At 40.8% G+C, this 12,347-nt stretch overlaps 1 protein-coding gene across 3 annotated transcripts; it reads right to left on the reverse strand.

Moving 5' to 3' along the window:
- Positions 1-450: 450 nt before the first annotated feature.
- Positions 451-8,924, reverse strand: unc45a (unc-45 myosin chaperone A). 3 transcript variants are annotated; one of them, XM_086208305.1, is made up of 19 exons: positions 8,767-8,924; positions 8,407-8,644; positions 7,154-7,329; positions 6,971-7,060; positions 6,714-6,881; positions 6,347-6,515; positions 6,089-6,259; positions 5,408-5,579; positions 4,948-5,248; positions 4,756-4,850; positions 4,493-4,634; positions 4,195-4,335; positions 3,952-4,079; positions 3,795-3,861; positions 3,590-3,703; positions 3,390-3,505; positions 2,949-3,066; positions 2,710-2,865; positions 452-2,341 (listed from the first exon to the last, which is right to left on the reverse strand). In XM_086208305.1, exons 1-19 carry the CDS (start codon positions 8,791-8,793, stop codon positions 2,045-2,047), a joined length of 2,886 nt encoding a protein of 961 aa, XP_086064431.1. In that variant the 5' UTR covers positions 8,794-8,924; the 3' UTR covers positions 452-2,044. The 3 variants fall into 3 exon arrangements, with proteins under 3 accessions (XP_086064433.1, XP_086064431.1, XP_086064432.1); XM_086208306.1 differs by having other exon boundaries at positions 454-2,341; positions 8,407-8,599; XM_086208307.1 differs by lacking the exon at positions 6,089-6,259 and having other exon boundaries at positions 451-2,341.
- Positions 8,925-12,347: the final 3,423 nt, after the last annotated feature.

Here is a 12,347-nt window from a genome sequence, read left to right on the forward strand (position 1 = left end):
TCTTATATGGCGCAGAAGGGAGGCACAAATGCGCTAGTTTGGGTTAGACTTACAAATGAACTTTTTGCTTTTTTGATCCTTTTTTAATTTGTGCCAGAATTCGATCAAGATAACTTAATGAAAAAATAACTACGAACAAAAATCAGAACTGAACGCGATGCTGCTTTAAAATTGCAGTCAAAATATCGCTTTTCACAATAACTTCAAGGCCTTAAAGTAGTGTGAATCCTCTCTGTTTCGACTTAAAAAAAACAAACAATCTGAGTTGATTGTCTTCTGCAGCCGAGATCGGTGCACTGCCACGCAGTGAGACTGACTGCCAGAGTGCCTGAAGACTGAGGGTAGACTCAGGGAGTCCCCGCTACTCGTTAAGGGCATGAACTGAGGAGCAGGATATCGTAATTACACGTCACGCAAAAATGTATTGGTTTGCATGCAGTTGCATAGAGCAACTCCGAGAGTTTAAGAGACGACAAAAGCTGGGATAGTGATGTTTTATTTATGTGTCATTGTTGTGAACAGAAATACATAGAGCAACCAATTAAACAGTTACACAGTGGGAACGTAGTGAGTAAGACTAAACAGAAATCATATCATTTTTTCCATGACATAACATTAGTCCACAATAACTGTAAAAAAAAAAAAAAAAAGTGAATAAATTAAGGTATAAAATTCAAGGCACAATCATCCCTGACCAATGCTGCTGCTGGAGGAGGCTACAGACCTGAAGCAGCTCCAGGTGCCACCCTTAGCATCACCTGATCATGTCCCAGTCTGTCAATCATTCTCTTCCTCCTTCTCTGCCCCCCTTTCCCTAAGTATATCTGTCTTTGTCTCTGCCGTGCTCTCCTTCCCCCCCAACCAGTCAAAGCAGAAGACTGTTACCATTGAGACTGGATCTTCTCGGACGTTCCTGCCTGTTAAAAGAAAAGTTGATGTGCTTGCTCATGGAGAATTGGTGAGAGTACATTCGTTGAAGGAGTGTGGTGCTATACCTACTCTACTTTTAAAGTGTCATGGGATTAATTTTGTTGTGATTTGGCGCTATACAAATAAAACTGACTTGACATGAGTAGCTTTTTCCCCCCCAATTCTTAGTAAACGGGCCCAGTCCTCCCTACCACAGTGCTCCTGGGGAACTATACCCCCCAACTTTATTGCAAGGTAGAGCAAACCGCACTTAACCTGCCTTTAGAATCATCACGTACTGGACCCTGACTAACAGTAGAAAAATAAAGGACGAGTTCAGCCTATCTTGCAAAAAAATCTTTCATGTTGCCCAAATGCCATTGTTGCCATGATAATATACTGTATGAATTATACTAGTTGAATAATAAGTCATTGTAATTAGCCAGATGTCCTCAGTCTGGTCAGAAAAAAAAAATCAGGGCTAAAAAGCAGGGCTAAATTTGAGGACAGTGGAATGAGTTTCACCTGCTATCTGTTTCGCCTTTGTGGTTTCTGTTCTGTGCTGGTTTTGTGGCATGCTGTTATAGACTGGGAGGCTACACCAACACGTGGGTGAAAAAGCATGGGGAGGTGATCATGCTGCTGAGCGTGCCCTGTACTTCACATAATAACAAAAATAATACAAAGGAAGTAGAGGGAAAGGAATCTGCAGAAACAGATGAAAATCTAATGAGGCAGAAGTGACAATTTCATTTCAGGATAGTTTTGTCTATAATTTGTTTTTCGAAGGATGCTGCTTGAATGACATCAATTCAGTGTATTTTGGGAATGTGCATGAAAATATAGTACTATTTAATAAAATCAGTCTAAGCAATGATAAAATCTAAGCACAGATAAAAGATTAATTTGTGACAAAAATGTCAGTAAATATGTGTCGGTTTTAATTTGATATCATTTTCACGATAATATTTCTATTGGTCACTTTTTGCTCCAAGTGTAAGACACATTTGAAATGCAGGATGATCTGTTATCCAACCAGATCAAAACTGATTTTCAGGAAAGATGTAATGATGCCACTGGTCACACAATCACACACACCTTCAAAAGTGGCCAAATGGCTTGATGCACAGTGTTTTCAGGGTTCAGTTCCTATTGTCTGTTCTGTCTGTCTCTCTCTCTCCCCACCCCTAATGATACCGTAAGCCACAGCCTTGTCCAGGCAGGTCTGAGCTATCTTCAAGATTGCCTCTGGTGTGCCCTCTCCAACCCTTGCCAGGACACAGAGAATCTCCAGAACTTCGCTCTCAATGAGCCTGTCAGCCAGATCCTTCCCTGCCTGCATCATGTTATGAACGATGACAACTCCCCGATGACGCAAGTCAGATATTTCACAGAGCAGCAATGCCTGCAGGATCTCCAGCCAGTGGGTTGTCTAAAAAGTAGAACAAGAGGGAGTCAAGGGAGTCGAGTGAGCCATGAGATTTATAACATTTTGTGGGGGAGACTACGTTTACATGAACTGTAATAATCTGATTATTGACCTTGTTCTCAATATTTGGATTAAGGTGTTTAAATGAGCTTCTAATAGAATATTCAGCTGATGTTCCGGTTAACATGAGACACAACAGAGTCCAAGTAATGACCTCAAAAACACCTACCAAACTAAACTTTCAGAATTTGACCCAGTGCTTCATTCAAGTGTCTCACTGAAATTAAAACTGGAATATTACATCCATGTAAATGTATTACTTAGGTTAGGAGGTGTGGGGGATCAGGCATCTGCAGCAGGGATTTGCTTACTGTTCCAGGTATGCAAGCACAAATCTCAGGTTGCTCGGCGGTCAGCATGGCTAGAGTTCCTGCAGCAGCTCTCCGAAGCCTCTCATCCTCCTCACCACAGAAGAGCACCAGCAGCTTTAGGCGATCATTCCCAGTGGTGAGGTACAGCTTCTGCACCTGAGCAAGCATGTACTCTTATTCCTGACTTTTCAAAAAAAAAATCATGGAACAACATTTCTTATTAATAATGTATGTTTCACCTCTGTGTTAAGGATTAAATTACACATGCACTCTGTGGCAGATGCTCGGACCAGGTCGTGCTCCTCAAACATGTAGCCTTCAATTTTTGGTAGGGCCTTCTCTTTAATGATCTTTAGTCTGGGACACAAAAACATGTCAATGCAAGAAATTAGAACTAAATAGGGAAAGAGGTGCAAACCATGCACATTAAAACCTTGTGACTGTGTGCATTATCACACATCAAATATTCATTTTTTTGACCAATACGTTAATGTATTTTATTTTACTTTAATCTTGATGTGCAAGTTAACTTAATTCCTTGACATAAATTTCCTTATGTAAATACAATTATGTAAAATACTTCATGAACAGATGGTCTGGAGTCAGTTTAAATATTTTTATAACATATTCATATTTCAATAGAATGCATTCTTGGGAGAGACTTCCCCCTACTGGCCAACCTGAGTCTGTCACTAATGCCGGCCAGGTTGGTCAGGGCCATGAGTGCCTCGTAGTTTTGCAGTAGGGTGCACTCAAGACTTAAAAGACTGACAAGGGGCCGCACAACCTCGTAGATCTGATAATGAAACACAAGTTTAAAACAACAAAAGCAGTATAAACATTTTAACCAAAGTGGCTGCTGACTGCATGCTTTGTTTACCCTTTCCCCTGGAAAAGCGATCTCAGGGTTAGATGTGATGGTTATTTTTGACAGTGCTTGTGCTGCTTTGATTTTTCCTACATCTGTGTTATCTGATGCCAGTGGGATGAGAGCCTGAAGAGAAAAAAACAGCAACATCAATCATATGAATTTCTTGGATAAGATATTCATATTAATGTGAACTTAACATATAGTAGTGCTCTACCTTTCCTCCACCCTGTGCCACTATGGCGCCTCTGTCTTCTTGTCGTTCCACCAAAGCCAAGAACACCCTGCCATGAGAGCAAATGCATGCATTACAAATGCATTATCAATGTTAATTTACAAAGAGGACAGTGAGTGAAAATAGACCATTATCCTACCTTGCAATACACTCTCTGCAAGGCTCTGTGAGAGCTGGACTCTCCTGTTTGACCATACACACCAATGCTGACACTATACCTGCCTCCAGCAGCTTTATCAGCCTCTTCACCACATACGAAGCACCATCCTGATACATTTAAAAACAGTTTTAAAAATACAAATTTAACATAATTTAAGAGCATCAGATCCACTATCAGATATTGTGTGAATACTAAGTGACGTTAGATACTTTGTTTTGTTACCTTGGGGTGCTCCTTAGGCACATGCTGCTTTGCATACTTGGCCAGCTCCAACAGTTGAGGATCTGGCTTCTCCACATCATAACTGTTGGTGCAGTTCACCAATGTGGAGCCCACAGCAAAGAGCACCGTCTTATCTTCAGACTGCAAGAATGCAGAAAAAACAGGGATGTCCATGGTATACCAGATTACACAAGAATCAAGCTATCTTTGTGTGAAATCTCATGCTGGTAGCTTTGCATATTCACAATAAACAAGAAGACCCCTGCTCAAGAGTTAAAGCAACAATGCATAATCAAACCTTTGCTAGTTCAAACATGGCTTGGAGAGCATTCCTGTCTTCCACCAAGTCCTCTTTCACATCAGCATCGAATGTGAGGTAGGCAAGCCCCTCCACAGACCAGCGACGGGAGGTCGGGGGCAGCTCCTCATTACACAGCCACCTAACAGAAAGAGATACAGCCTCTTAAATAAAATCCAAGAAACCTCTTTTTGACTATTGTTTTTTAACCATTTTTCTCCTGATCTTTAATCCATTTAAAAATCCAGTACAGACAAACATACTTCCTGCACTGCTTAGCAAGCTTAAGTGTGGATCCCTCTGCAAACTGCTTCATGCTGAAATCTGTCCCTCCAGCTGATCCCAGCTTGCACAAACCCTAAATGATAAACCAGTGTTAGTTCTGCCACATGTACATCTAATTTTGTTTTCCAAATGTTATAAAGAAATACAGTTGCTTTGGTGTTTTCATTTACCACCAGGGCTCTCACACGTATCCTGTCATTCTCACTCTTCTTGTAGAGGTCCTTCAGAAGTGCAACGCCATTGGCAGTGATGAAGGAGGCTCTCTTAGACTTGCCTGCAGCGTGGATAAGAGCCTCCACTGCTACCTGCTGGTGAGTTACATCTTTGGAGGCACATAAGGAGATCACAGCATCCATCATTCCCGACATCTCCAGAGTTCTGTTGCCAACATCACTAGGCCCTTGGAGAAGCACTGATACAGTCTGAATAGATCGTAGCTTGCCATCAAGACCCAGGTTGCTAAAGTGATGCCTGCACAGAAAATCATGATTTCAAGGTTTTATGTTAGTTAAAAAAAATTAAATGTTGGATTTTTTTTTTTTTTGTCATGTTCAGCAACTACCAACTACCCCACTGAGGGACGAATAAAGGTTTTATCTTATCTTCCAGAATGAGTAGATGTCAACTCACTGAACATATTCTTCACATAGTTTGTAGAAGTTCTCCCTCTGTTCGTCACTCAGAAGATCATCGTACAGTTTGTTAAGCAAGACAGAGCAGCTCATGTGGGAGTTGTCTGTGAGTGGGGGTCCTTCTGAGAGCTCAGGCACTGTCCCTGCCACCTCCAGTATCTTCTTCAGCCCTGCAGAAGGATGAGTACTTCATTGATCTGGGTCAGGTCATGCTTTTACTATTGAATGTCTAAAACATGCAGTGAACAGGTCTTTTTTTCCTCTCATGCTGGAGCAATTACATTGAAAGAGATTTTGTTTGTTAAGAGGTAGATATAATCTGCATTAGTGGTCCCTTACCTATAAATCACCATTTCAAGTAGATCTCTAACTCTAAAAGTGCACTGGTCTAATGCACCTCCATGTACTGAAGATAGATTTCTTTTCACCATTTTGTACCATCAACCATGAACATAAAAAAACACATTACTGAATAGTACTAATAGTCCCATCAGAAAACCAAATCAAATGCTATGTCTGGGTCAATAACATTATCCTTATCATTCATTACCCTCCAGGAACAGCATCTAAATGACTTCTGCTTCCCAGAAATTTTTCTTCCGTGAAATAATTGCAATAAACATATCAAAATAATGTAGCAATAACTATATCATAATGATTTGGAAAAATATTTTCATACCCTGGTCTATTACCCACAGCGTGAGGGAATTGTCTGGATTTTTTAGGGACTTGCGAGGGACTTGTTTCACTAGGAGGTTGATGGCACTGTCCCTGCCAGGTCCTGACACATTTGTTGCTGGCATCATCTCCAGCAGGTGGCGCAACATTGAACGGAGCTCCCTAGTTGGTTCTGTTTCAAAGTTAGAGTACAGATAGCATGGTTTAGAGGTGTCATGTGTTTCCACCAAACATAAATATGACTAGTGTCCCAACTCACCAGGAAGTATGGCTTCATCTTTTCCTCTGATGTCTCTGGTCATGCCCCCCATCAAAGCCTCAAACATCACCTGCAGCAGGTGGCAGGCAGCAAGTGACACACTGGGGGCTCCTGATCCCATTACTGTACAAAGCTGCTCCATCCCCAACTCATTCACAATGGCCATAGTCTGGAAATAAAATCAATAGTTGTTATCAATAAAAAAGAACAGATTTGTTGTTATACTAAGTGATATTTATGGGTACTGTCTCCTGGCAGACCCTGATGCACAGGAAATGGGATGGATTGGAAACAGAAATGCTGAAAAACTGAGATACAAGATTGGGGGGAGGCAATAAATAGGTGTAAAGGTCATTGTGTTACTGACCCTGGACTGATGCCCTGTACACAAGCCAACCAGCATCCTCAGAGCTGAAAGGACAACATCCTCCAGTTTTGACTGCAGAAGTTGGTGAGACAGCTTAACGCCATCATTACGGAAGATCTGCTCGGCTCCTGCCTCTTCTCGAGATAATACCACTAGATTCTGAGCAGCCTGTAATACATTCAGGGACCACAATGCTTTTTCAGAAACATGCCACATTGGATATATGATCATGATCTTGTCTTATAAGCCGTCAACACCTTCTGTCTGTCAGAGTCTTTTGCAGATACATCTAAGAGGAGGGAGAACATCTGCTGGACCCGGACGTCCGTGGAGTTTAGTTGTGCTGCCTAGTGGGTTTCAAAAAATAGAGTCTGATAAGAATTGTTATTGAAGAATCACAAATTTACTGACACAAACCTAATACCAGAGCCTCAAATCACCTTCTGCTGGATCAGAATCCCCAGCTGTCTCAGCAGATCATTGAAGGTTTTGTTTTTGGGTTCCACCTGGGCACATCTCTGGGCATCATGAAAGGCCTGGTCAAGCTGGCCAAGTCTCTGAAAAGCCTGAGCTCTCCGGAATCGTGCTTTCAAGTCTCCCGGGTCAGTATCAAGGGCTGAATAAAAAAATAAAATAAATAAAGTCAATGTTACATAAATTAGGGTTGTGGATCATTTTATCTCTGTGTTTTAGGAAATATAGAGGAGGAAATAATTATTTCATCACTCACTGATTTTGCAAGTTTGCCTACTGCTAATGACCATCTGAATGATTGGGAGAACTCAACTCAAGCTCTCTGGAATCAATTTGACTCGCCATGTTTGGAAGAGGAGGAATTCAAACTATGAGCCCAAGAACACCATCCCCGCCATCAAGCATGATGGAAGAAGCATTATGCTTTGGGGCTGTTTCTCTGCTAAGGGGACAGGTCAACTTCACCACATTGACAGAAAGCTGGATAGGGCCTTGTACCATGAAATCCTGGGTGCCAACCTCCTTCTCTCAGCCAGGGAACTGAACATGGGTTGTGGATAGGTCTTCCAGCATGACAATGATCCAAAACATGCAGCCAAGCCAACAAAGTAGTGGCTCAAAAAGACACACATTAAGGTCATGGAGTGGCCTCGCTAGTCTCCAGACCTAAATCCTACTGAAAATCTGTGGAAGGAGCTGAAGCTCTGAGCAACAGCCTCAAAACCTTGAGGATTTGGAGAGGATCTGCAAAGAGAAGTGGTCCAAAATTCCTCCTGAGACATATGCAAACTTGGTAATCTACAAGAAATAGCTGACTTCTATACTTGCAAACAAGGGTTTCTCCACCAAGTATTGAGTAATGTTTTGATAGGGGATCAAATACTTATTTCACTCAATGAATTATAAAATAATTTAAATCTTGTTTAATGTGATTTTCTTTTTGATATTCTGTCTCTCACTGTTACAAGAAACCTACCATTAAAAATAAAAATAGTTAATTTCTTTCTCAGTGGGTGAACTTAAAAAAAATCAGTGAGGTATTATGTCATCCATTGTACTGTATATGCTGGTCTTGGGCTAAGTGTTTGTTTGTTTGTTTGTTTGTTTTTTGGTGCAACAAAAAAATTGTCATGTGAGCTTTTCTTTGAACTGTCCCTTTAAAAATGAAAGTTTTGAAATCATGGATCAGGAAAGTATCAGTATGGTCACTATATCCTACCTTTAGAGGCATCGGCCTCTGCTTTGACAAACAACTCCAGCTTCAGGTAACAGGCAGCGCGGTTGCGGTACAGGACAGCCTTCTCTGGTTGGCTCTCACTTAACTTCAGTGCTTCAGTATAATAACAGGCAGCGCCCTGCATGTCTCCTGCCTTGAAGAGACTGTTTCCCTTCTCCTTCAGGGCTACGGGACCCTGAATTGAGAAGTTAAAACAGAAAAAAGGCGACGAGAGCCCGGACTGAATGGGTTAAGAAGGTAAAAACAGAATAAAAGGCGATGAGAGCCCGAATGACAGAGGCGCTTAAAACAAATGTGTCTGCTAAGCTAAAGAGGCTGTGCAGCTCTATGAAAAGCTCTTACCTTCTCCTCTTCCTCACTCACACTCATCCTCTGACGTTTAACGTTAGTCACAGTTCCGCGTTTCTCCGTATGACGAATGTGTAACGTTAGTTAAACGTAATCTTATTCACAAACACCGTTAACTGCAACTAAACATATTGCATCTTGCAACGCTTCCGGGATTTTAGAGCACTTCTATTACGTTTCTGTAACAGCTCCGCCCCTCCAGACACGTTCCGTTACCATAAAAGGAAAAGGGGACTTGTACGTCTTCTCTGGTTTATTTAGCTATTTTATAAGTGCAACTCTCCAGTCCAGTTAACTGCGTAGTTGTAAATTTATGATATTTTTCGATGTTGCAGGTGGTCCAAACACTTGTGTCTAAGCTGTTACAACCTCCGAAGGACACATTTTTGCATATCTTACAAATATTCATAGAACACCAATCCAGCACTGAATCCAACATTTTGGAAATTTAGAATTTGTGAACTAAATAACTAGCTTTAACCAGCTGGCTCAACAATGTTTGAAAGTACAAATCCACATGGCTAGTGCTAGAATTTTTCCTCTCCTGCATGAATGTTGGGTTGGGGTGGGTGTTAATTTAACAGTCATGTTTCATGTCTGCACAGTTATTTAAGTGGTCCTTTTGGTCCTCTCTCTGAGATGTTAACTTTCCAACCAAGAGTCTCTTTTTGATCTGAAAAAAAGTCCTTGTCTCACATGACAAATACCTCCACAGCTGACCACCAAACTTTCAAATAGGGTACATGCAATGTACAAGCATACAGATAGGGATAGGGCTAGGAACCTAATGGCTTAGCACTAACCTCAATTTAATAATTTATTCAAAGATAAAACATACTAAAAGTTGCAGATGACTTAACTGGTACTATGTAGTTTTATGATGTCATACCACCTCCTGGCCCAATTTTGGTGCCATGCATCCTTATTCATTTATCTGTGCCATTGTAAGCCTGCATTTAGCAGCTGCTTCAGTTTCAGGGTCCTCCTATTATGCGTGCTGGCTCGGTGCAGCTATTATTACCTCCATTGAGGAGGTTATGACCTCATTCCTTCTTGTTGGTTTGATTGTCAGTAGATGACATAATTAGCTTATTGGTCCCACTGGTCGTACTTCAATTTGTTATCATAAACATCAGAGTGGATTAATTTTCATGAAAGATACTGCATCTTCTTTTTCAATTAACCTCAAGGCAATATCTATATATGATATTTTACACACATATATTATACATTAAGATATACTTCTTGCCAGCATTACAATGTCTCCCCTCAGGTCAAAATTAAAATGAATTTTGTTAGTTTTACATCTGCTTGATGTACCCTAGACGCTCCCATTTACCAGACAGCACCATTGTTGTGTGTCCCCAGTCTCAGAGACATGGTGTTATGTTCAGGTCCATCTCTTTATAGAGTCTCAGATTACCACAGAAGCTCTGTGACTTTGTTTTACAAGAATACCAGGCATGGCCAGTGGGGGTATATGGCGTAAGGGCTTCACTTGCTGTGAGACCTTATATAAACACAACACCCACAAGATAGCACCAATGACCCTTGTGAGCTCTTGTCTAAAATCAAACTGAAAAACAGTCTTATTTAAAGTTTGCTTTAAAAGAGATTTTGCTTTCCAAATACGATTATATTGTTGCTGGCGCATGTCTGCAATTGGTGCATTTTTAAAATCTGGAAAGATAGTCGAATAAACCCTATCTCACACAGCATTTCAATGAGTTTTCAGATCATTTTAAGTCACTCTTGAGTCTGCTTATGAGTTATTAAAGTGCCAGAGGGTCCCATGCTGGCAAAGAACACAACATGTGACATCCGTAGAAAGCTTTGTTAAAGTACTACACTGACCTTTGCATGTGTTTAAACAGATGAGCAAACCAAATACTGCCATTTAACTTAACTTGGTGTTACTGTTGTCATTAATACATCCCTATCGTGATCAGCTGAGAGGCTTCTTTCTACTTGTAAGCCACATCCATTATTTTGATTGGTGATAAAACTCATCAGTTTGCATGTTCTCTCTGTTCCTGTGTGGGTTCTCTCCGGGTACAGCGGCTTCCTCCCACAGTCCAAAGACATCCAAATGGGGACGAGGCTGATTGATACTCTAAATTGACTGTAGGCGTGGCTGTGAGTGTGAATGGTTGCCTATATATGTTGGCCCTGCGATGGTCTGGCGACCTGTCACCTCCAGCCCAAAAGCCACTGGGATATGCTCCAGCCCCCCTGTGACCCTTAACAGGATGAGCGGAAGAAAATGGATGGATGAATCTCATCACCACTGGACTCAGTATCTTATATATGACAGAAAGCAAAATGCTGGAACTATTAGCTAGAGGTTACTGCTGAATTATGTGTAATCTACCCCACATTTTACAAACTAGTGTCATTTAACACAAATAATGGCCCCATTCTATTTTGTGTGTCACAGCCATTCAGTAAGGCAGCATACACAGAACCAGAAGTCTAGGCTGGAGCAGGAATTCTTCTTATTCATTAATTGATGACACCTGTGCTTGCTCTGCAATGAAGTATCAAAATAGTTGCTGTGACATAGGACTCAAACACAGTCTATTAACAACAAACTGTGTTTTGACTTGAAAGCCACAAGAGTAGTGAATGACTGATTTAACATGTTTCTCCATCTACTGGCTTATGTGAATACAACATGTCAGTGTTTTGTTTCTAAAATGTGCTCAGAATGTGTTTTTTTCCCCTCATTGAAAAGCTTTCCAGGTTACTCATCTTGTTTGCTCAATTAGGTTTAAATCTGTGTTCAAACAGTGTCAACATATATTTGCTCTTTATTTAAAAACAGGCCAAATCATATCTTCCTCGTATGAAGTGATTACATGAAAAGAAGAGGAAACAAATAAAACATTTTGTCATCTTTTACAGTTTCATTATAATTTCTAATTGTTTCAGTCGCACTTATATGATTATGATGTAGGCATTTGCATTATTGTGTATGTTGACAGTTTACAATAGTTAAATACTATAATTACAACAGTAATTTTTAAGGAGCAAACATAATCGGGTCAAGACCCTAATAAAGGTGTTTACTGCAAAATAACTTGAAGCTGCTGACCTTTGGGGGGAAAATAGCCAGTACCAATAACTGAGACTAGATGCCACTATTCGCCACTTGGTGTTACTTGATTCCACTGAAGTGCAACTAGATGCCACTGATGTTGCAGCTAAATGCTACAGAGGCGCAAATGATGGTAACCCTACGTGCTTCTAAATTCAACAAGATGACACGGTGGTACCACTAAAGTGTCACTCAGGTGGCAGTAGACTGTCAGTAGATGTCAGTCAGGTGCCAGTCCTAGTTGGAAGATCCAAGTCTTCATTCTCTACCAAGATCAGCATCAAGTACAATAGATAATTGGGTCATCTTTTATTATGTTGTTTATGGGTTATGTCAGAGAGTGTGTTCTGACTAGTTTGAGCATTACTCACTCCCGGTAAACTTGTCGTCTGTGAACAGCAGTGTGTTTATTGTACATTTATTTTAAAACCAACTGGAGCCGCTGGCCAATCATCATCCCTTACCCATAATGCTTTGC

This window comes from Aulostomus chinensis, chromosome 7 (genome assembly GCF_037954235.1).
Source record: "Aulostomus chinensis isolate RoL2024-O1b breed Wild chromosome 7, RoL_Achi_v1.0, whole genome shotgun sequence".
Lineage (NCBI taxonomy): Eukaryota > Metazoa > Chordata > Actinopteri > Syngnathiformes > Aulostomidae > Aulostomus > Aulostomus chinensis.